Source organism: Telopea speciosissima, chromosome 5 (genome assembly GCF_018873765.1).
Source record: "Telopea speciosissima isolate NSW1024214 ecotype Mountain lineage chromosome 5, Tspe_v1, whole genome shotgun sequence".
Taxonomy (NCBI): Eukaryota; Viridiplantae; Streptophyta; class Magnoliopsida; order Proteales; family Proteaceae; genus Telopea; species Telopea speciosissima.
This window is the reverse complement of record NC_057920.1, coordinates 59,857,685-59,883,415: the sequence shown is the minus strand read 5'-3', so window position 1 is coordinate 59,883,415 and position 25,731 is coordinate 59,857,685. Positions and strand designations below refer to the sequence as shown.

At 38.3% G+C, this 25,731-nt stretch overlaps 2 protein-coding genes across 2 annotated transcripts; both read right to left on the bottom strand.

The window, feature by feature from the left end:
- Nucleotides 1-4,924: 4,924 nt before the first annotated feature.
- Nucleotides 4,925-5,400, bottom strand: LOC122662444. The gene has a single exon (XM_043858075.1). The coding sequence runs from the start codon at nt 5,378-5,380 to the stop codon at nt 4,925-4,927; it is 456 nt and encodes a 151-aa protein (XP_043714010.1). The 5' UTR covers nt 5,381-5,400.
- Nucleotides 5,401-8,640: 3,240 nt separating this feature from the next.
- Nucleotides 8,641-15,877, bottom strand: LOC122662096 (O-fucosyltransferase 31-like). Its single transcript, XM_043857652.1, has 10 exons — nt 15,649-15,877; nt 14,793-14,855; nt 14,587-14,668; nt 14,341-14,411; nt 14,145-14,233; nt 13,844-14,047; nt 11,666-11,936; nt 9,979-10,206; nt 9,696-9,893; nt 8,641-9,002 (listed from the first exon to the last, which is right to left on the bottom strand). Exons 1-10 carry the CDS (start codon nt 15,850-15,852, stop codon nt 8,784-8,786), a joined length of 1,629 nt encoding a protein of 542 aa, XP_043713587.1. The 5' UTR covers nt 15,853-15,877; the 3' UTR covers nt 8,641-8,783.
- Between the last annotated feature and the right edge of the window lie 9,854 nt (nt 15,878-25,731).

Sequence of the window (25,731 nt, the reverse complement as noted above, 5' to 3'; positions counted from 1 at the left end):
TAAACAACATGCACTGAAACATTGCTTTGTTGCGAAAAGCCTGTGGAACATATTATGGTCGATCACTGCTCGTGTTGCAATGGTTAGCATGTTTGAGAGTAGACACCTACGGAAAATTATCTTCTCAGGTTCTCTGTCCGGTACAGTTTCCTAGTGCCTCTAATAAAAGGGGGTGGACCCCATCCGAACAGTGTGTTCGGGCAAGGGATAAGGTCTGTCATTTCCATTTTTTATGAGAGGAACCGGACGAACTGTGGCTAAAATAAAGACAACGCCTGTAGGTATTGTCTTCTATTGTTTTAAGTAGTAGAATTACATCAATTATTATTGGTTCATAAAAATGATAGTGAAGGGAACCTCAACATTCTTCTTCTGTAGAATCGATCGGTCTCAGGGTTTTAAAACATGGAACGGTGGAAATCGAGATTGGTCACGACCAATTTCAATCTAAATTGATTCATTAAATCCTGGATCGACGTCTCCTTACAATAAAATCTACCATTAATACTAATAGATAAACAGATTCAATTTTTTAAACGAAACAAGATCAAGATGGTACTCAATATAAGGAATACAAAACAAATATCAAATCATGAACCAGAAAAATGGTCAGAAAACATGAAAAAAAACATCTAAGAGTTTACCAAACAAAAAACATTTAAGAAGATAAAAAAAAACAGGGGAGGTGCGGGGGGACATGAAGACCCTTGAACCAATAATGAATCTTTAAAAACCACAAGAAGAATGCAACCTAATGGTCCTAATGACCGAGAAAGATACGAATTAAAAGGGAACATTTGTCTCGAGTAGAGATACCCCATTTTTCTTTACTCACATGTTCTTCTTTTTCCTTTTTAAGAAAATGAAGAACATGTGAGTAAAGAAAAGGAGGGGATCTATAAGATATTGGAGTTGAAAAAGATACAGTAATGAGCATTGCCATTGTGGCCCGTTGGGAAGAATAAGTCACAGTAGTAAATACGTATTTATAATATAAGTATGTATGGCTTATGGGGGGAAATCACAGTAATAGAAACAATCCAGAAGTTACTAATTTTAACTGTCCTAATTTTCTATTTGTTAAATAGTTTTAGCTGTCCTAATTCAACCCCAAAAAAGGGGAGGAACCGTTATAGATTCCTCATAATGAGGGGGACAGAGAGAGAGAGAGAGAGAGAAAGCAAAACGAGTTTTATTCTCCCAGTTAAGCTGACTTCTAAATTCCAAATCCTGATGTTCCTCCTAGAATCCATCTTGCAATAGTTATACAACTAAGGGTGTTAAACTAGTTCGGAACCAGGTATTTGGTTCGGTTCTAAGGAGTATTAGTGTGATTCAGATCCGGACCAAGTCCCACCTCGGTACTTAAAATCGATACTCATATTGAACTTGTACGGTTTCGGTTCCTATTCGATTCCTACACAGTTTGGACCTGGTTCTTGTACTTGGTTTATACTATATATAGTATAATATATTATCCTGTGATAAGTTGTATGATAAAATCTAATAACAATAACATAATATATAATATTTTAGTATTATAGTGTATTAATATTTTATAATATATTAGTATTATACTATATTAATGTATTATAATATATTGGTACCCAAATTCAGTTCAGTTTCGATTCTAACCATCGGTTCTTATGGTGGATTCAGAAAGTAATCAAGTTCCACATCGGTGTTGTTCCTTAGTTCTGGGTTGTAATCAAATTCTATTTGGTTCAATTCGATTCTAGTTATTCGGTCTGGATCCGGTTTCGATTTTCAATTCCGATTTGAATTTGACATACTCAAATAAAACAACTTTATTGAGCTCAGAATCCAACCAATTCACCCTTAAACACAAACCTGAAATTTGGAAAGTTCCTTCCATCATCAAAGTCATGTAAATAAAAGATCAAAAAGAGTTCAATCCTTCACTGAACCAAAAATAAAACCTAAACATTATTAGAAAAATCAGTGGCAAACTTGTTTTGAAACAGGCCCATCGATGTTGATATGTATCGATATCATATCAATTTTGAACGGGTATTTGATAATTTTGAAGGTGAGCAATACCAACCATGAATAAGAGCTCATTCAGAAGTAGAATTAAAGTGAGACTTGAGTCATACAACAAAGGCAATCTTTTTTAAGGGACCCAACTGATAAAAACTTTGTCTTAAAGGACAAATGGCTAGGGGTGTAAATGAAAGTCGAAATCTGTTTCCGTATCCGTGTCCGTATGCTTTTAGCACTATCCGAATCCGTCCGAAAGCTAAACGGATGCAGATACGGATAGACTATAGCTATCCGAAAAGCCATTTACATGTAAACGGATAAAATATCCGATCCGTATCTATGTCTGTATCGGGTCCGAAAACTAATCGGATGCAGATGCGGATATAGCACTATCCGAACCGAATCTGATCCGTTTACATCCCTACAAATAGCATCACTCATCCTCCTCACTTCGAACAAATAAACAACGTTGTCATTGGACAATACGGATTGGGATCGCCCAAACTCGAGCAAATATGACACTTTTGTCTCTGTTTTCTTATTAAAAAGAAAAACTAATTTTTTAACATTTTTACCCCTGTCTGTATAGCTGGATCGGATCTGTAACAGGATCGATCTCTGTCGATACCGATCCGATCCAGCCAAAATTGGCTGATCCGATCTGATACCTCAAACCATGCATTGGAGTATCAATCGGCCAGGCTCAGTCAGTGGTCGGTTTTTGGGCTTTAATCGGGCTACTAGTGATTCCGCCAAACAGGCTACTAACTACTAAGGCATTTATCTCTAAACAGCCATTAAACATGTCGAACTGAGCTAAGGATCTCTAAACGGGAATTTTTATCCTATGCAGTTACTGCACGGTGTAGTGCTGCATCGTGCGGCAGCTGCAGAGGCCATGTGCACCATGTGGGGCCTGTTGTGCCACATGGCCTTTACAATGCCGCACAATGCAGCACTGCACCGTGCAGTAACATGAGAGGATAACGATTCCTCTAAACGGGCTCCTAGCGGACTCTAAATGTGTGGGGCTGAGTCGGGCTCTTAATTGATCGTTCTCAATTGGAGAACGTCAGGTAGGACTTTCGCACTGGGAACAACTAAATAGTATTTGGTCAATCCCAAAGGGTCAGGCATAAGACTTTTATCAAAAAAAAAAGTGAGGCAAAAGATCAATTCCTCAAATAAGAGGTCATGAGTTCCCCTTCTGTTGGCACCCACATTTCACAAGTTGGGATTTGATTATGCGTGCCATAAGATTGTGCATTGCACGCTGCCATCAAAAAGTTACCCTTTTAAATTTGAATAACCAAGTAGACAGGTGGGACCCGCCATGACTATAGATGGTGGGAGGTTACAAACCCCACATGGCCACATGGCACAAGAGATAAGTACTTTGAAATGAAAGGGACCCACCACACTAGGAAGCAATCTGAAAAGTAGGAGATGCAATAGTGGGAGTTATTTCATGAAGGGGTCATGTGCAAAATCAAGGACATGTGGCATTGAAACAAGGGATTGTAAGTACATGGGTGTAGCAGTTATAGCAACTACCAAATAAGAGTCTTTATGGGATCCATTTATAAAAGGCAGAAGTCTCCATTGAAGAGAGGACATCACTCAACGGATCAACAAAACACCCTGCACTTTATCTTTATTTTATCTTTTCCTTTTTATCTTTCAGGATGTAATCTTTCATCCTTCTCTGTAATTTTTGCTAGGGTTGGGTTCCAGCCACCAATGCCTCATTGGCTTGTGTTTCAAGGGGCATTCATGTAGGTCTTGCTTGGAGAATAACTCCAGCACCCATGTCTTTTGGCCCGTGTTTTAGAAGACAACCATCATCATCAAGTTGCAGATTTCATCAGTCTGTGGCTGGCAAGGTTGTGGAAGCTTCATCAAGACCATTTTTGGGAGATGCTTGGAGAACAACTTCAACAGTCTTGTCTTATGGCCCGTGTTTCAGAAGACAACCACCATTAACATCAAGTTGCAAGCTCTATCAATCCATGGCTGGAAAAGTTGTGAAGCTTCATCAAATTTGTTTCTATGAGATTATGCGATTTGATCGTAGAACAGTGGCAGTGTAAACACCAAGTTGTAAATCTCGTCAATGTTGGGTTTCGCAGGTTATAATGACTCCAATCGGATATTGACTGTAAGTAAACAATTTGATCTTCAATCTTCTTCCTTTGCTTTGTCCATCGCTATTTGCTTTTACTCAAAAGATCTTAGAGCTACTCAGGCACGGAAGGATCCCCTTCTCGTCCTGGTTAGAAGTTAGAACGAGCCATTTCCAGCCTCTTAGAACAGGCCGTTTTGCCAGTCAGGACAGGCCATTTTGTCTCGGTCTGAAGTTAGAACAGACCGTTTCGTCCTGGTTGGAAGCTCAGACAGACCGTTTCCAGTTCCGTTTGGGTCTGCGTCAAAGACCATGGCACGCCTGCGCTACTTCCACCACGCGCGTTGTGCCCCTGTGTGTGGGTGTTGGATTTTCCACCAACACCTTTCCCCCCCCCCCCCCTTAAAGGAAAAATTTTTGCTGCTACGCCTATAGCAGGAATGTTCCAGCAAAATTTCGTCCCCTATTAAAGCTCTCCAATTCCAAAAAAAAAATTAGTATTCAGTCCCAGTTTGATCCCGATACATTTAATAAACAAACCCGGCTAGTTTCAGGTCTTTATTTTCCGGTGGGGCTCAGTCAGATCTGCCTCATTTTCTTATTATTCTTCATCAATCCCTCATTTTAACAAGTATCAATACATTATCAATTTCAATTATTATCGGTTCATGAAATGATAATGATAATAAAAGTACAACACAAAGCCAAATTAAAAAAAAAAGTAACTTGCATAGAATAGAGCAGAGGATGGATAATCTATCATAACCTTCGAGGGACTACTAGCTATAAAGTGACTGATTACTTTGCGGATTCACCCTTTTGCTGGAGATAATTCTTCTTCTCTTCTTCGTTCATGAAAGAGGTGATGGGGAAGGACTTGCCGACTCCCATGGGTGTCTTGAAGGTGATCTTGTTCCCATCCATACACATCTCTACTATAGGAACCCACACCATCAACTGCCTGGTTTTCACGCCCGTCATCTTCTTCATCCTCCCTTTCTCCACATACGCCGTCGTCTCAGCAGCATAGCTTGCTTTGGTATTGGTTGCCACATTGAAATGCTCGTAGGCAGCCTTGCATTTCCACCACACGAAACCAGTGGCTCTCACCCTCCCACATTCTTCAAGTTCTCCGGTGGGGAGAACACCACTAGGGAATCCCAACTCTTTCATCAATTCCTCTGAAAATCGATCACAAGCCTCTTTTCCACGCACGATTTCAGCTCCGGCTCTCTCATCTTCCTTGCATGCCATGGTTGAGAACTTGAGATCGATAGAGTTAAGAGAATGGTGGAGCAATATTTCTTAACTACTTGCTCTTAGAAGAGTAATAAAGGCTATTTATTTGCTTTCTTTCTCACATCGAACTTTACTAAGTCTTCATTATGAGATGGCATTCCATGGTGGTTGCTCAAATTGGACGGCTAAGAGTAGACAAATTTGACGCCTATCAAGACTTTTTAGAACAAAGGAATCACAGCTTTCATGGGCGAGAAACTCGAAGTGAGTTTGAAGTGTCTTCATTAATTAAGTGATCTCATACGTGACGCCACTGAATTTGAAAAAGTTTTCCAATTAGACCTAATTCGATTATGATTGAATGTGAACATGCCACCTTAAGCTCTACTAAGTAGTGTATAAAATTACTTACCAAAAAAAAAAAAAAATAGTGCATAAAATTTGATCCCTATCTAACGAGCCTTGTAGCTATATGAATGGATCATTTAGATCGGTTAATTATCTCTATGGCCTTTGAGGAAAATTTAGCTAGGCCATGTCCTCGTTATTATCTATAGATCATATCAATATTTGTGTGTATTAAAATAAATACCAACAAACACAAACAGAAAACAAAAATACAGAACACTACGACACAGAGATTTAACGTGATTCACACATCAATATGATGTGCTAAATCCACGGGCAAAGTTGAAGATATTTCACTATGCAATGAAAGAAAGTTATAATGTGGAGATCTCTCAAGAACACCTAAAGAGGATTTTTTTACTAAAAATCAAAAAGAACATAACCAATTGAAGCACATTTTGGCGAGAATCTCACAATTCTTTTTACCATGTGGCCAACTCATATGACTGTTAGAATAGTTAAAGAACGATTTGGCTAGGCCATGTGAAATTGGGATCCTTTTTTGAATCATATGCATCATGGTTCTTAATCTTGGATCGGACTGATATCGTTCATGATCAATCCTAAAATTAGGCCGATCTAACAAGTTATTCTTGGATCAGTTAACTCAATTGGATCGACCGATCTGACAACATTTTTTGGGAGGTTTTTGACCGATATTTTGAGGACTTGACAATTTTTTGAACTTTTGACCGATCCGTACCTACATTTTGATAATTTTTTACTGATCCAGATGGGTGTGGGATCAGTGTCGGTCGGTTGCAAGCTCGTTACCTGGATTACGAACCTTGCGTATGGCCCACCTCATCGATTGTTTAATTAGGTAATATTTATTGTTCTCTAAATATTTTGGCAGGTTATGACCCCAAAGACCTTATCTTCTAAAGTAGACCTGGAGCTTCTTTCTTCTCTAGTGGAGTCTTAAGAAAGCCACCGCATCAATCTCGCCTTCAATCTATTTCTGGGTCTTCCACTAATCCTCCCCTAACCAATAGGGTCAATTGTATCCACAATGTCAGAGTTATCAGGCTTCGAGAAGCCAGCTTATAGGAGCCAAGAGACGGATCCTAACGAAATCATTGTTTTGGCATCTACATCGCCTCCATCACCAGAAGCTTAGAAGCATTTTTCTTTTCCTTTTTTTTTTTTTTTTTTTTTTTTCGGGGGGGGGGGGGGGGGGTGGCGGGGGGTTGTGGGAGAGGGTCATGGACTTTTGGCACTGGAGATAAAGATTTCAGTGAGGACGTTTTCAAAAAAGTACATGAAGAATCTCCATGTAATGCAAGGCCATATTGGTCCAGGCCTTCCGGGAGTAGTACCAAGATTTCAGTGAGTAGCTCTATAAAACCTTGTTTCCTCTGTAGGGAACCCATAGCCCAAGAGTATCCCAGGGGGAGGGGGGGTATCCAAGGGCTGGGTTGTACAGCACACATCCCAACGATTGACTGAACCAATAGTGAACATTTCCCTCTCCCCCTCTTCTCATGAAAGTTCTGAACTTCTAAAGATCTCTGCATTTCTAGACCCATAAGCTTGTCAATTGACCACAAGGTAAAGCTTAGACCAATATGCAAATTTTTAGCATTTTTGGAAGGCTTCAGGTCGTTAGACAAGTAGTATTCATGAACCAAAATCGTTTAGTTTTAACTCATCGAAGAATACTTTTAGATTGGTTGGAGTCACTTGCACCAGGTTTTACCTTCAGCACAATGATTTTCAAGTGGACCATAGTAATTAGTAACATTTTAAAACATTGTTTACATGAAAAGGAGTTAGTTTCTACTATTTGTTAAGTTGGTATTAGAAACTAATTCAAGTGGTTTTCAAATCAATGGGTAAAAGACCAAGGATATGATTTCACCAGGAGACCTAGGTATTAAAACCAAAAATGGTGCATCTAGGCTGCAAAAGGGTCAGGTTGGACCAGGCCTTTTAAAACCCCAGTCCAATCCTATGTCCCCTTAGCTGAACCCAGGCCCAGTCCGGCCCAGACTCGGGGCCAGAAAATCCAACCCTGATCCACCCACATGGCCAAGTCGAGCTGACCATGATCGGCCTTAACCATGGGGGGTAGGAAGATAGGGTTGGATTCGGTCAGACCGGGCTCAAACCAAGATGTCAACCCTATCCCGGCTTGACCCTGACTCGGGGTCAGAAACTCCCAATTGTGACTCACCTTCAAGGCCAGGATATCTCAAACCAGGTTCTGTTCAGGCTAAGCACGGGCTCCAACCGTCAGGGCCAAACTTGGACCCATTGCATCAGACTGATCTCCAAAATGCATGATCTGATTCCACTTCCATATGATTTCCACAATCAAAATCTGCAAGAAACAACAGTTAGAACTCAGGCTGGACTCTTGCTTTGATTATACATGATAACCTGAAGGATCGCATAGACTTCATGTCGACAATGCAACATTCAAATTTCATTCAAGTTTCTGCCTTACCAACTTTCAATAGTAAAATAGTGGCCTACCATGGTGGTGATGGGGGATAGATAATTAGGATACAATTTGGAGCAAGAGCCTCAGAAATACCTACTAGTAAAAATACCTTCCTCGGAATTGTGCAATATCAAGATATAGGTTTGCCGATTCCAAATCAGGTGATTCACCTGATCCACTTCTGATTTGTGAAACCTTGCTAGGCTCAGACAGGAAATGAAACATATTCAAGTAGACAGTTATTATCATTTTCCAAGGACGATGATAAAGATTCTATTAAACAAAAAAAGAGAGACAATATTGGTAAGACTTGATTACATTCTAAATGGAATAAAGCAGCAGCTTATTCAACTCCCTCCCAAAAATAGACAAAACAGAACAAACCCATAATAGATCAAGCATACAACGAACAAACGTGTGTGTGTGTGTGTGAGAGTGTACATAAAGTGAATACTTTATACAAATGGGAGAACTGGATTCCTACTTATTAGCAACCTTAAGGCCACAAACACTGGGCTGCAAATATTGCACATAGAAGTGGCTGTTCAATGCATCCTTTGTAATTTATTTGTGCTGAGCCAGACACATGCAATCAGGAGCAGGATATGTATATATGGATTGTTTCTCTTTCTTCAATCTAATCTGCCCTTGTCTATTGTTGTGCCCTTCCAGAACTGCTCCTTGAAACTCGGTCCATCCCATACTCTTATTCAGGAACAGCTGACCCAACAAAGCCATATTTGGCCTTATTGTCTTCAAATTCTCATATGTCCGGTGGCCAACCTGTTCATAAAGCAAAGCTTCCATTCAGTAACATACTAGAGAGAAGCGTAGGGTGGCAATAAAACATCTTTCCCGCAATTACACAAAGTTCCCACCAGAAAATAAATTTAGAAAATTTCTATCCCCAAATGCCAGACCAGAGACCTGCTTTAAATCAATAAATGCTACATCATGCATATGCATCCACAATTTTACCAAAAAAAAAAGCATATGCATCAACAGTGAAGTCTAGCTTCTCCATGGGTACTATGCTGCCAATCAATCCAATGCCAACTGCTGGGGTTATTGTAGCTATTGGATATAAGATGTACGAGGCTTCCTGTAAGTTGGATCAGTGTCTTAAAATCCAGGTAGGATTCAGTCTAATCCCAGGGCTGGATGTGCTTTAAAACAGGATTGAACAATTGTATCATCCTTAATCGGTGAATCAAGCTGATTGAACCACTTAATTGGACCAGTATTAGATTTGTCTAGTACCTGAGGAAAGCTTCCAAAGATTAACTCGGAGTGATACACTCACTGTTCATGTTTTGAATTGGATTTTACTCATTTGACAAACAAAATCAAATAGCACTCATCAAATCATGGGGTCTCACTATCTGTGATGATTCTTATAAATGCTACTGCTGAACTACAACTAAATGCTGTTTAAAAGAAAGCCACAGATTAGTAAGAAAGAAAGAAAACATTTACCAAGGCATTGTGCATGTTCCCAGGAGATGCAGAGATAAAAATATCACTGTGCATGCTCACATAGTAATCCAACGCAGCTAATAAAGAAGCTTTCCCTGCAATCTTGGCACGCTCCTCTGCAGAAGCAAGACTCTTCTTATCTTCCATCAAAGGAAACAACATTCGCAAAGTTGCGATCCTAGCTTCCCCACCATAGACCTGGAAATATCAAATGTTGTTCGGGGTTCAAGCTCTAGACAACATCCAAAAAATTTTCCATTCACAGGAAAGGTACATGACAAACCTTGTGGGAGGCAAGATAGAGGCGAGTACTGTTGTCAAAGCCCAAACCTGCTAGCAGCAATCCAATCTCTTCTGGGGTCATTGGGCAACGGCCCTGATTTCTCAATTCTTCATCAGTAAACTGAGAGTTTAAGACTCTTCCCTGCCAAATCACTTGTCTGTACTTTGCCAGAGCAAGTTTTTCTGCTTTGCCCCCGCCAAAATCACAGGCTGAATGAGCAGCCATATCCTGGAAAATCAATAGGTTAATGAAAAGCAGAGAAACTAATGACAGCGTAACATCCTCTACCCCATCCCCACATCCCAAACCCCCCCCCCCCCCAAAAAAAAAAAAAAGAAGAAAGAAAAGTCACCACCACAATAAAATAAAATAAAATGAATCTGAATCATTAAAGAAAATATGGAACAAAGATGGCCAACCCATTTAGTTGGGACAAGGCTTAGTTGAGTTGAGGGATCCAAGGTAATCTTCATATAGACTTTTGTTGGGCTACCAATTGAGTATTGGCTGGTAGAAGTTGGGAATGTGATCGCCCAGCAAAAAAAAAAAGAAACCAGATTGGATGAGCTGAACATCAATTGGAAAAAGAACTGACATATTTGACTATTACAGTCATCTACTGATACAGGATCATTACAAACTTCCTGGGTCAATAGTTGCATTATATGTTCCAGGTGAAACCATCAGATGGTGTTCCTCTCCTCTAGCATGTGTACCATGAATACCAAACACATACAACAGACCGTCCTTTGACCATAATTTATCTTGGTAGCTCAAATTTTTTGATTGTAGCAAACGAAATGCAGTCACACATCCAAGAATAGTGGCGGTTTCAAATCTTTATGAGTTATGGGATTTTGTTTCTAATATTATTGATCGCTAGGAATAATAAAGTCCAAAAATTTGGTCTAAGGATAGGTAAGGACTTTTGCTTTTTGGATTTAAGTCTTTTCCTAGTAGCATTAGAAGTTTGAAAGTTTAATTGGTTCTTTGGTCCCAGTTTCATTAAGATTTTAGCTTTTAATTTTTCCAATTCCCATCCAATCAAGGAGTTCAATCTTACGTCTATTATTGGTAAAATAAGTAGTAGTTTAACTTGTACTAGAATTAAACAAAGTTCAAGTTGTAGTAGGATTCAGATTTTAAGAGTAGGATTCAGATTGTAGTGGTTTAACATGAGCATATGCACCCTGACCCTTTGATCATAAGAGTTGAATTCAATATATTTTGGTTTTCTTAAGTGGTTTCACTGCTTATGATTTGTTAGATGTACTTAAACGGTATCCTTCTGATCTTCTTCTTTCTTCTATCAATTATTCCTGCTATCCTTCTCTGATTTCTGGTATTCTTACTCTCACATTCTATTTCTCCATCTCTGTTTTCTCCGGTTAATTTTCAGGGGCGCCGTACAGGCCCATAACAGTTTCTTATTCCTTTCCTATTCTCTTCTATGTGTATAAGCCTATTTAACACTACCCTAGTGGCCTATTCCTGACCACCATGTAATTCAGCACCATAAGGCACTGCTGCTACAGTAGCTACAGCAATGACTCATTGTGCAGGTTATCTCAACCATATTCCTATTATTCCAAAAGTTCCAAGTCCTGAACATAGTCCATTAAATGCAACAAGAATCCAGAACCAGATGGATCATTGATGAATCGCATGGAAGAGGAACAAATGATACCTTGTCAAACCGAAGATGTAGCACCACAAACTTCCCAGATCCCTGTTTATCTTTGTCACCTGTTGTCTGCTGCAGGTATTCACTGCCTAACCTTACAGTCTTTGTTGGTGGATCCTGAAGACGACTAATGAGGGCATCACCCAACGCTCTGATGTGTGGAACAAAAACCAATGCTTGAAAATTGACTTTACAACGTAGTCGTTGAATGTCCAAGGGCAAGTTGTCAAAAGCCAAACGATGTGAAAATGGGGCGATGGCAGCAATTCCATAGCTGGTACAACCAGAATAGCAATCCCAATACTCATTATAATCTGGAAATAAATTACTGACTTTGTATACAAAGTAAATACTGTTTCTTTGGCATAGAAGAAGTTTCTGATTAACTCCATACTGGAAGAAATATATTGTGACATACATTACTCATTACCATAGAAACCATGCAGCCTAAACCAACTCCAGCAGCAAAAGCATTTACAATTTCAGAAACAAGGATGTAATTTTAATTCCAAAGTTTTTACTCTAATGACTATTAACTGGCTCTTTAAATGAATTAAAAAAAATCTCTCAAAAAATAAAGTACTTAAAATTTTCTATTTGGTCTCAATGCCACACTTGTCTTTAGATTACACCTGAGGTTTAAATTCCAGTTAGCCATTATATCAGTCCCCTCAGATAAAGCATGTCTTGGAAATGCATGGCTGTGTAAAATTTTTTCCAAAAATACTGAAACTTCAAAAACACTACAGAAATCATGTAAATTTGCAGTGACATTTCAGATAATGATACAAGAAATATTATAAAATTCGGTGGAATGGAGAAAGAGCAAAATCATGAAATTAGGTGGAATGAAGAAATATCATTTATAAGGACCACAGCTAATGTTTCCTGGAAACCCAACAAAACTAGAAATTTGGTGGAATGAAGAAATATCATTTTATATCCATAGGTAAGCAGAAGTATGTCAACTGAAGGAGGAGAGTGGTTTGGATATTTGTAAATCCAATGACAAGGTCTATCTCTCATAAGGACCACAGCTAATGTTTCCTGGAAATCCCAACAAAACTAACGGGGGGAAAAAGACCTATGATAGCAATATATGAACTATGTTTCTTATCTAGAAAATCATCAACACCACTTGAGTACCATAATAGTTGCTAATAAGCTAAACTCATTTTAATCATGAAACTATGATGGTTTTGCATGAGGTGAATTTGACTGGGGAAGGAATATATCCTAAAATTTAACTTTTGTGCAAAAGACCCCAACTCAAGTTCACTCTTATTCCGAATAGTTGTCACGTGTCAAATATCGACATGATGGCGTATGCAGCATGTCCCATGTTTAATTTTTATTTTCTGTATTTTTAATGTCATTTAGTATGCTATAATATATGTCCTATAACATCAAAATCAACATGAAAGTGTACTACACTACTACTAATATACTATGCCACTATGGTTTAATTCATGAAAGGTAACTAATATCCATTAGTGTATAAAAGTTGAAAATTGAAAATATAGATTAACCTATCAAATTTGAAAGCATAGTAAAATCAAATGATAGGCTAACTTTTGCGTTGATAGCAATCTTTCTTTATTATGTGATTTGGAGCAAAGCATCTACTATTAAATGGTTTAAAAAAAATAATCTAACTTTTATATGTACAAATATCGACTATGCCAACATATCGCATGATAGAGCGACATCCACCATGGCGTAGCTGAGCCCTCTCCCAACGCCGACGCCATGGCGACGCATGACAACTATGATTCGGAAATTTAAATTTCTTCAAATTATACACATTGTGCTAATCATTGATCGAACCACACCTCGCAGATAGAGCGAGTTTATTCAGGACCACTAGCATAATGTAACAGGAGAAAAAAAGATGCTGAACATATTATTGTTAGGAAAAAAACTATTTCCCTTATTGTTATTATCAATTTTTATCCTGTTTCTTTTTGCTAATGCCAAATTCAGGGAGATCAGAATGCTTCTCAGTATAACAGAAGGGTCCATGCAATTTTAGATCTTTTGTCTTCTTTTATTTGGGTGGCGGTGGTTTGAGTGTTTATTTACAGCACAGAATTTCTAAGAATTTTCCATTTTTGTAGGGGGGGGAGGACCCAGATGGCAATAAACTGGACACATTGAATGGGTTCAATAAACTGTGCCAACCTCTGTACTACAGGCAAGACATTCTCCAGATACCAATTAGCCGAAGCACGAACAGGTGCTGTTTTGATTCTTGTAGCTCGAATGGCTGTTGCATAATACTCTCTCGTGCTCCATGAATAATCTTCAGGTAGCTCCTCAACTATGGAAATTTCATCCTTCAGGACTTCAATAAAGTGATTCACATCAAATATTTCTGTGAATGTACTGCAGAAGTAAAAGCTGTATCACAAATGCTTGTCTTCAACAAGTTAAAAGTAAGGAAATTGAATTAGAAACTAGACCTCAACAACTGAAGAAATACCTTGAATCTTTCCAAACAGGATTTACTTCAAGGTGTGGAATCACAAGTGTTGCATTCAAAATTTTGGCAACAGCAACTGCATCACATATCTAGAGAAGGAAAATGACTAATTAAGACAAAAAAAAATGCATAAAGACACATTTTCCAAATTATTGTCTTTAAAAGAAACAGAAGTACATAAACATAAATTACCTACCCCCATTCTCTGCTGGTTCAGCCCTCCGTCCAGAAATACTTGGATATATCCCTGAGATTTTCTTGGTAAAGCTACCAAAGAAAAACAAGAAGAGATAATCAGGGAACAATATCACTGCAAGAACCTTAATCCTGAAACTTTTGCCAAAATATCCAGCCTGACTACCTTAAGTCGCCTACAAATTATAATCTTTCTATACAAAATCTGACATATAAACTATATTAATTGATAGTTTCTTCCACTCACAAGGGGGTTTTATGGACTCAACACAAGGTTTCCATCCTTGATCAGCCAAGGGAGACCAGATATCGAACTGCTGCATATTTGACTGCATACAAACGGCAAATTTTTTTAGGTGCAAGGAGGGCATATTGCAAAGAATCTCTTGTATGGAATTCAGCAAAATAATTCCTGAGAGACAAGTAACCAACTAACGAAAGCCTTGTACTCACAGTTTGTCGCTGTAAAGCGCCCTTAAGAAGTGGCAAGTGCCTAGGTTTAGGAGCATTCCATTCCTACAAGATGGAAAAACAGAACAGAAATCAAATATATGCAGATGTTTAATCCACTGTTGGTGACAATAGGACATGCATTAAGCCATATCAGTGGGTGATGGCAAGAGCCCTTTTATCTCAAATCTTCAGCAGCAATAGATCCTACAAAAGGGACCCTTCAAATCATAGTGAACAAAGCATATCAGAATATACAAGACATTTAAGCCATCCCCAGCACTGTAAGCATATAGAGAAGCATCAAGCCCATGTGTAACGAACTAATAAAAGCATCAAGAACTACTTGAGGGTCTACATAAATTGGATATAACTAACTCCCACTAAATTAAACACCAAAACATAGCAACTTCAAGAACCAGCAGAAAGAAATTAACAAAAATATCTCTTTACGTAAATGACAAAATAAATTTCTAATTAAAGAGAAAGAAAAGCTGAGTCGCCTAACTAATTGTGCCAAGTAGGTTAACTCTTCCAAACATACTGAATAACCAAATATTTCTCTCAAAAAAGGAGGGGAAAATTTTGAGACTCCAAGTTAAAGACAAGCTGACTTCTAGAATGCAAATCATGCCGTTCCTTCTGGATTCCATCACACAATACAAATAAAAAACGACTTTACGAAGCTCAGAAATCCAACATCATTTCACCATTAAACACAAACCAAAAATTTGGGAAGTTCATTTCATCATCAAAGTTATAAAAATCAAAGATTTAAAAAAAAAAAAAAAAAGTTCAAGTATTAAAGAATTATAGTAGCAAACTAGGCGGAACTAGAACGTTGAAGAGAATCACATACCGAGAAAACAGAAGGAGAGGCATGACCCAATGGAGTAAAGAGATGAGGAAAGAAAATCGGAAGCAACAGCACTAAAAGACCAGCAAAAGCGCCTTTCTGATACTGAAAACTATAATAAGGCTTCGTCATCACCGAAGCCTCCACGGATCTGGAAATCAATTTCCTGACTGAAAAAACCCTAGCTCTACCAGAGTAAGAGCTCATTCAGAAGCAGAATTAGAAAGAGAGAAGTGTCAGAGAGCAATTGCATTCCCTTCTTCTTCCCTCAGAGAGAGAGAGAGAGAGAGAGCATCAGTTACGTGTTCGACCAAATTGATTGTCGACAATAAAGGGATCCACCAATAAAAAATTTGCCTCAGGGGCCTCAGGGACGGTACGGACAAATGGCATCTTTCGTCCTTGCCACTTCGATCAGAGATGATAATGCTGTCCAAGTTATAGTGGAGTGTAGACCCATATGTCACATGTAGGTATGGAACGAGAGAGAACGAGATTGCTGTAACTGTCCTTTTTGTATCGTTTCCTATCCTAAGTTAGCTTTCTCGTGGCTCCACGGAGTCACCGACACTATAGTAGAGTAGAGAGGGAATCCGTGACATCACTTCGTTACTTTGAGGAATACTTGGGCAGCCTTGTATGACAAGAAGGTAATTGTGATAATCATTCATGTAGTGCAGTGATGCAGTCGCAAAATGTTGGGCTAATTTCGTGGCTTTGATCGTCGAGGAAAATTTTTCTAGGCTTTCATGGGTATTTCGATAAAATTTTTGTATAAATTTTCGCTTTAAATATGTAATGAGGGTTTTTTTTTTGTAATATTTTTTTGGTAACAAATTATTTTTCTATAATAAAATCGGAGAGACGAATGAGAAGTTGGGTGACTATAACCCTATTCTCTATTGATATTGAAATAGATCTCATCTCACTGTAGATGTAGGTAATCTTACTTAACCACTTAAATCTTTGTGTTCATTGTGTGATTATTGTTTACGATTTTCATTCTTTTTTACATCATGTTAAGTTTTGTTTTATTTTCAAGAATCATTGTCCCCTGCAATTCGTTACCCCCTCCAATTCCTCTCATGAGGATGAAAATGACCACCCTACCCACTGCCCAAAAACACTACCCAAGGTGGGGTCTACTCCTCCCTATTAGAGGAATTGAAGGTGCCTGTGAATTTTTATCACCTGCGGTTCCCCTGCTCGATACGATTCCCTATTGCCTCTAATAAAAGGGGGTGGATCCTACCCGAGCAATGTGTTCGATCAGATGGTGGAATGGTCATTTCAGTCCCCCTATGAGAGAAACTGCACAGCTGTACCTGTCAACGAACCTCAAGGGATAAAGGTCCGGTGCCCGCGAATTGGATGTGATAATTATTCTGTTTTCAATGACAAATCGATTTAAATTTCTTGGATTGAGTTTCATGGTGTGATTTTACCAACAAAAACAAAAAAGTTTCATTGTGTTGAGAAAATCTCTTAATCCTTTGGTTCGGATGGTTGAATGGTTTCTAGTGGTTATAATTGAAGGAGGCACTTCCCTGTGAATAATATCACAAGTGAAAATTTATTTTATTTTATTTTTTTTTGGGTTTGAATATCACAAGTGAAATTTGGACTTCCATGATTAGGGTAGAGAAAATTATGACAGATTCTCTTCATTCACGATGAAGAAAAATTTTTCCTCATAAATATCTCCCTATATGTTTCAGATTTGGATAAAATATATGAAATATTTTTATTGTTCATAACTTCATATCTTAAAAGAGTGTTGTTGAAATATGTCACTAAATATGACATGTGATTTGTTCCCCTTGAAATGGCTCGATCCATTTAGTAGGGTGAGCCAATAAGGGTCATCTCTTGGGCAACTCTTTTTTATAAACACATATAGAATGGATGCTCTACACATACGTGCCACGTGCAAACATTTGTGCCTTTCATTTTCATATATTCCACTCTTCACCTTTCAAATGGCAAGAAGTGGGATACGTGTTGACCCCTAACATGTACGCACAGTGGACATAGGTGTGGCGGACCTCTCCTCCACATTCACTTTGGATGGATTTTGTTTGTGAAATATTTAGAGAATCCAAAAATAGGGACTTGCAAAGGTAGTATGGTACGTTTTTTTTTGGTAGAAAGTATGATACGTTTATTGCAATCATGTTTCAAGACTATGAAAATAAAAATAATGTGTCAATACTAAGTGTATAAAGTTTATTGCAATAAAAAAAAGTGGGATTCGTATGTGGTGTCAACTATCATAATTGATTAGGTATCATGTCACTCATGTATGTATGTGAACATTGTACTTATAGTTTGATGATGACATATGTTCCCCCAATGCACCCCAATGCAGGATAATGGGAGGTGGACCCTACCCAAGCAATGTTCAGGCAAGGGTAGGGTGGTCATTGCCCCCCCCCTTTATTACAAGCACTGAGGAACTGGGTTGGGCAGGGACTTGGAGGGGACAAAGTTTAGGGATCTTTATCTACTCTATTTCCTCAAGTTCCTCTAATAGAAGGGGCAAAAATGACCACCCTACCCTTGTCTGAATACACTGCCCCAGGTGGGGTCTATTCCCCTTTATTAGAGGAACTTGGGGAAATGGAGTGGACAGGAAATGGAACAAATAGAAATACCAAAGATGGGGGAGGGGGGGAGGGATACGATTCCTCTCCAGGGAGCTCAGTGCCAAGAGCACGCCCAGGGGGCATCCAATGGTGGAGCTGTGTTGCACACATCTCGATGCACGTCTAGGGATGTGTGCGGCACAGCCCAATGGCTGGATGCTCCCTAGATGTGTTAGGCTCCCTGGAGAAGAGCTCAACTCGGAGGGAAGGGGTTGGAGAGATTCTCACGATGCTAACATATAATTTCTCACCATTAGGGGTTGTGGATGATGAATCATCCAATATGGGGCATTCAATGTGGAGAGAGCGGGTCCCAGAAACTTTAGTTTTGCACAAAAAGTCATCTAAAGTATGCACTTTTAAGGCTTTTAACACTGTTAAAACAATAATATGCCCAAATTGCTTTGTTAAATGCATTTGGATATTATTATCAGTTAGTGCCATTGTAAATTGTAATGGTTTGCAATTTAAATTTAAAAAAATAAAAAACAAAATCCAGATGAACTTGTTGAAAATTGTCAACGATCATGTAGGCCTAAGCGATTCAAATCACTTTGTGATGCAGGAAACAATGAGGTTAAAAACGATCCTATTGAAATTTCATTTTCAGGCACACCATGGTAGGAAAGAAAGGCGTTTGCTATGGTTTGTGGAATCCAATCAGATCAGATGAGTTGTCTAATGTGAATTTCAATTTCAGTGAATTTCTGTAATCCACTTAATGGTTTTTCAGAATCAATCCACAAATGCAAGCGATGGAATACAAGACATCACACCCTCAACACCATAGACTTAGGCTTACATACCTAGACCAAAACAAAAGAGACCACTTGCGAGTTGCGACCGCCATATTTAGTCCCTTTCCAAAAGGCCGAATTAATAGAGTCAAGAATTTTACAAACCTTTTGTGGAAGAAAAAAACATGACATCCAACATGTAGAAATAAAACTTCATAGTTTTAATTAACACAGGTTAACCTACTTGAGACAAAAAAGGAATTTTTAAAAAACCTAATTTAGACTTAACACGATTTATAAGATGATTCCAAGCCACAGACGTACGTTTAGTAAAAGCAACGGGGTCTCAAGATACGGAAAATTATCCTCTCCAATTCCCTATAGCTCAGTAGTGCTAGTGTGGATATTCGACACATGGCAGCTCGGATATCCAAAGGTTCGAACTCATTGACTATGTTGAGCTCAAACCGTTGGATGTTCGAGCTGCCACGTGTTGGACATCCACACTAGCACTGCCATACTGCCGAGGTATAGGGAATTGGAGAGGATAATAAAACCGACTCCTCCCTAAGAATTCTCACACCAAACCTAGAAAACACAAAACTCTGCATTGCTAGAAAAACATATTTATTAAACAAAACAAGAATCTTACCAAAGTTAATCTGTACACCCGATAAACCCAAAAAAAAAAAGGTTAAGAACAACCAATATTGTGGATATCTTCTTTAGTAGAATGACAGAAAAGAAATGTATCATCAGAACCCACTCTTCTCATTCTAATCCCTTTAAACAATGTCAATATCCCTATATACATTAATTAACTTGGAAAAACCTTTTATAGTAATAATGAATAAATATGGGCTAAGAAGGTAGCCTTACCTTAAGCCTCTAGAAGGCTCAATAAGATCAAAACAACTCCCCTCCATTTTTATAGAATATGTACAAGAAGTCATAAGACAACAATTATCATACCATTGTTGATTAAACCCAAGAAACTCAAAAATAATAAACCTATCCAGTTTCTTTTGACATAACAAGTTTAAGAGCGAGACAACATCTCCTATCCATATGACTAAAAAGATAAAGAAAATTTTCGTGAGAAGTTATAATATTATCTAGGGTGTCAATGGGCTGGGCTGGGCTGGGCTTGCACTAAACCCTAGTTCAACCCTAGGAACCTTAACCTAAACCCAAGCCCAGCCTGGCCCTACCAAGGCCAAGCATACCCTCAACCCAGCCCAATTCTAGCAGGGTTTTTCCAAGCCCTCTCCGGCCCTGTTAGCCCTAAATATCTTGGCTCATTGAGCTTGTGGAACTAACAAAGCCCACTCACAGTCACTATATTAAAAAAAAAAAAAAAAAAAAAATTTATCAGGCTGTTTCTAGACTCGAATCCGTGACCAATTGGACACAAATAGAGGAATTTTCACCGCAGCACCAAGACCTGCTCTTTTTAAATTTTTTAAATATATAGTAATAATACAGGGTCGGGTTGGCCCTGCCAGGGTCAAGGCCTCAACCTAGGCCCGAACCAGTCCTGTTAGGGCCAGTAAAACCCTAAACCCAACCTGGTCCTGTTCGGGCTGGCCGGGTTTTTTTGACACCCTTAATATTATTAACTATTTGCCTATTACTAACAAAAACTTACTGGAAGGGAGAAATAATAAGATGCAAAAAGGGTTTTATTAATCTACTAGCGAACAACTTAGTAATAATCTTATAATTCACTGTAGACAAATAGGTCTAAAGTACTCTACATAACAAGCTTTATTCTTTTTTGGAATAACAGAAATGAGGGTATGATTAGTCCCAAAAGGTAGAGTTAAAGAAATAAAAAAATCAACACATATTTAACATCATTCTTCACAATATCCCAACATTAATAAATCTTATTACCCTCCAATCATATACAAAAATAATGGATTGTTTTGTTAACAAATTTTTCGTCACTGTATGAAAAAACTTAGTATTTCTATCTCCCTCTTTAATATATGTACACTTAGATATTTGAAACCAATAGACTTCTTCAGCTTCAAGTAACCAAGATACTGCTTGTTAAAATCATTTATGCTCGAAAACACAACAAAAGTAGGTTCCAATGATTCAAGATACTTGATCAAATACACTACACTCAAAATGTTCAATATTCCAAAAACTTCAGAGTTCCACATCTTGAACAATCTCATAAGACCATTTAGTTTAGAGGGTAAATTTAATTAAACCTTTAAGAGCACTCACTTAACAATAAAAAAAAATGAAAAAAAAAGAGGATATTTAAATCAGGGAGCCTAAAAAAATGTAACAATTTTTGTACAAGAAGTCATAACAGGATTAATTTGCAGAAACAACAGGATGAACCCAAAAAAAAAAAAAAAAAAGATGAACCATATAACATAACTATGAGAATGGAAAGAAAACCAGGCTGGAACAACCATACACTAATCCAAAACAACTAATAATATTAAACAAGGCTCTAGCTACAAGACCATTAAGTTGCGGAAATTTACCTCCACATTTCTCTTTAAAGTACAAAATCTTGAAAATCCCTATCTAACATAAAAGGAATATCCAAGCTAGGAAGCAAGGAATTATGCAATTCACACCAAAAAACACATTTATCATAAACAGAAGGAGAAGCATACAACCAATGAAAAGAAACTATCATTTAGGTGATTAATCAGAGATACAACATTGAAATGATAACCCAAATAAATAGAAATGATATTAAGAGCATTTGTAATGAGACATCATAGGTCACCACTAAAGCCCTTTGAGCCAGAGCCTGAGACAAAACCCAGAGACACATAAGATCTGAGAGACTTAGGGAGAACTTTAAAATCCATCTTAGAATATCTAGTTTATCCTAAAACATAATCCAAAGGGGAGATCCCAACTATGCAAGGACTTTTTTTGGAGCAAATGCAGGAATAGATTCCTTCTTTGCCTTCCTTGGCAGTAGACAAGACTTCATTTGCTTTAATGGTAGTTGCATCTGTTTTGGCTTCTAATTTTGATTTAGATGTGGGTTGGGATATTGATACGTCGTCGGAGTTCTCTTGTGTAACAACTTCTACTCTAGTGGTTGGGCTTTGCTGACTTATGGATTGGATGGATTATGGAATGCGTTACAACTGTGTCCTACCACATGTAGGTACCCGTGGGGAAGAAGGGATATTTTTTCCTCCTTCCCAACCTCCGTCATGTAGCACAGGATTTCCTTGTCTGCTCTCTCTTCACTCTAACATAGGTGATAGCCAGGAGAGGGGTAAACTGCGACGAAAATTTTTCTATGTAAGTATTGTTATTCTTTTAATGTAAATGGGGTTTCCACTTAGATAAAGGTCTCGGACTCGTATTTGAATCTCTTCTACGAAAGGGAGACGATTGACTTACATTGACTCTCAAATGGACAAGGCTAGGTTTTCCAGATTTAAAGTAACTTCAAGGTTACGTGCTGGGAAGTTTTTACACACCCAACCCCGCTCGGTTAAGGTCGGTCTCTTTCTATGTAGACCATTTATATCAGAATTGCTTGTTTAATGAGTAACATGCTTTAAAGGAAATCTTAATCTATATTAGGCATCATATATATATATATGATGCCTAATATAGATTAAGATTTTTCTTAAAGCATGTTCTAGAACGTGGGGACTAACGCCCAATATACATGATGCCTAATATAGATATAGATTAAGATTTCCTTATATATATATTGAACCTGAGGAATAATGCCCAAGTTGCCTACATATCCTTATTATGGATCAAGCCGAGTGTAGTTCAGGAAAATTTTGAAAGCAGTTATGTATGACAATATGCTGAAAATAAATAACATAAACATGCAAATCTTGTGTGGAAGCCAGAAATACCGTAAATATCTTAATTGAAAATCCTTTTGCAGAAGACTCCTTTCAGTCCTTCCTTGTTGGTAGAGGGAAACGTGCCAAAAATTGGGCATGGCTTTGGACATTTCAGAAATTGTCTCATTTTATAGGGATGATTTTGGGAAAATCCACTGACGATGACCATGTGTTCAATGGAGTTTACCGGAAAGATTTCTTTTGGGGTTGGGATTTAGTAATCAAGATGTATATTCTATTTTGGGCAGCACAACGGCATATGAAAGGCAGTTATTTAAAATGTTTTGGAGATCATTTAGGTATACATAAGAACTAAGAAGTTTATTACTTTTTAAAATCCTAAATAGGCATTATAACGGCATAAATAGGAGACTTTTAGGAAATCAAGTTATAACAATTTCAGCATCATAACGAGATAAACAAGGGATTTGGAAATTCTATTTTATGGTAATTTCATCATTGTAACGATAAAAAATATAAGATTTGAAAGTTCTATTTATAGCAATTTCAGCATTATAACGACATAATGGTATTGAATTATGAAAATGAAATCTATACTATTGTGTAAATGGAGTATAGAGTTAGGAGACTTACCTGTTTAGCCTTTGAAGGGCCTGACCTGATTGGGAGTTCTGGTGCTTCTATGAAGATTTCTGTAGAACTTCGACTTCAGGGTGTATTGGGGATTCCTGAATTAAAAATCCCAGAATAGTCTATCTTTCTTCTTCTTTTTTCTCTAATTTTTTTTTTATGGGAGGTACCTTGGCCTACCAAGTGAATTTGTTCCAAGCGTACCCTCTTTGCTAGCATTGTTGAGCGCTTGCAGACCAAACTTGTTAGGTGTACGAATTTCCTCCTTTCTGCCACTGGCAAGGATATCTCACTAAGGCTGTTGCAACTAGCATTTTGTCTTATGTCATGTCCATATTTCCTATCCTTTCAAGCACCGTTTCCAACCTTAATAAACTCATTCACTTTGTTTTTTGGTTGAAAGATAGAAAAGATAGGGGTGCTTATTGTCATAAATGAGACGTCTTTTGTCTTAGTAAAAAATTTGGGGGCTTAGGATTTCATGAATTTTGGTGTTTTTACCTTGCTTTGCTTGCTAGATAAGGGTAGCATATTATTCATAATTCTAATGCTTTGTGGGACCAAGTGCTAAAAGTTAAATATTTTCCATGATCTTCCTTTTTAACTGTTGACCTTATAAAGGAAATGTTGTAGGGCTGGCGGAACCTCCTTACAGGTAGGGATGTTCTTTTCCTAGGCCTTCATTGTAAGATAGGTAAATGGCCTCTCAACTCATATTTTACAGGATCCTTGGTTGGCTACTCTGCCTGGCAGGAGGATTTCTAAAGCAATCCTCACCTTCAATTGGTCTCTAGCTTCATCGACCAACCAACCAAGCAAGGAATAGGACCTTAGCATCCTCCGTAGGACCTTTTCTATCCTTGACTGTTGGCCATTGTGCAATTACCTTTCTCTGGGTGATATATCGTATCCTTGTGTTTGGGGTCCTGCCAAAAATGGCCAATTTAATATTAAGACAGGCCTACCATTGGTCAAGTGCTCACTTGCTGAACGTTTGATCCTCTCTGAAAACAGGGGTAAAGCTGCGTACATCTGACCCTCCCCAAACCCTGTTAAACGTGGGAGCCTTGTGCACTGGGTACGACCTTTTTACCTGCCTACCATTCTTCTTTTGGCCATCTGAATAATAATGTTCATTTGACTGTTATTGGTCCTTATGGAAATTCAATCTGTTACCAAATCTTAAGCTTTTCCTTTTGCGTCGTAGCTCTAGTTCCCTTGCAATTAACCTTCTGCTATTCGCTAGGAACTTAGCGCCACACCCATTATGCCCTATATGTGTAGAACGTGATGAGTCAACTGTCTATGCCTTAGTTCTTTGCCCTTTTGTTGCTGCTTGCTGGTGTGCCTAACTAGAACAACTTGACATGCAAACAGTTCCAGGGTTAACATTTTAATGACTGGGTTCTCTTCAGTTTTACATTTTGCTCGTGTCCATTGAGATACTGTTAATGAGGTCCACCTCTTAGCTAAAGATGCCTCTAGGTTTACCTTGTCTCAAGTTTGGTAGCCATGACCACCATTTGTTCTTGACTTCCCGTACACCCTTCTCTCGGCTGGGAATTTCCCTCGAGCCAGTTTTCTTCAATAAAATTTTTAGTGACCGGGGGAAAAAAATGGCATTCTAAGCTAATGAGAGATCCCAAGAACCAACCGTGCATGGATTTTTACAATGCTATTGGCATTCTAAGATAAAATAACCAGGCCAAACCATGGTAGCACAAAAGTATGAATTATATTTGAGCAGGTGCCCTGAAAGAGATTTCTCACACTAACAGCCTAATCTAAGTTCTAAGAACTTGGGCGGGGTTGGCGTGTCCACTCCAGATTTTCATTCAGTAGAGCAGGAGATGCAATCTTGCTAATGGACCCTTAAGCCATGCCCTATCAATGATCAATCCTCCTAAGCAGAAGGTCATGACAGACCAAATTCTGTACATTTTTGGTCAAAGAATATGATGATTATGGCATATCAGAACCTCTGAACGTTCTCTCATCCCATCTAAGCCGACTTGGGTCTCAAGTGCAGGCACACATTTGTCATTCAACTCCAGAGTTCAGCCCAAATAATAACCTGGTGACTCTTAACATTGAAGGATCTTGATTGCATTCCCAATGCTAGCATATTTTCTCATCTATCCAACATACCCACTGGTTTTATTTAGGATTTAAGCACATTTTACAAGAGTGGTTGGTTAATCAAAGTAATGCAGGGCTGCCTCGACATGATCTAAGCAGCGAGCCATTCTTTGATCA

Coding starts and splice junctions, on each gene's coding strand:
- LOC122662444 (XM_043858075.1), bottom strand. CDS start 5,380: ATGGCATGCAAGGAAGATGAGAGAGCCGGAGCTGAAATCGTGCGTGGA.
- LOC122662096 (XM_043857652.1), bottom strand. CDS start 15,852: ATGAGCTCTTACTCTGGTAGAGCTAGGGTTTTTTCAGTCAGGAAATTG. Junction 14,048..14,144: donor CCTGTTTGGAAAGATTCAAG/GTATTTCTTCAG, acceptor TTACTTCTGCAG/TACATTCACAGAAATATTTG. Junction 10,207..11,665: donor TACATCTTCGGTTTGACAAG/GTATCATTTGTT, acceptor TTGATTTTCCAG/GATATGGCTGCTCATTCAGC.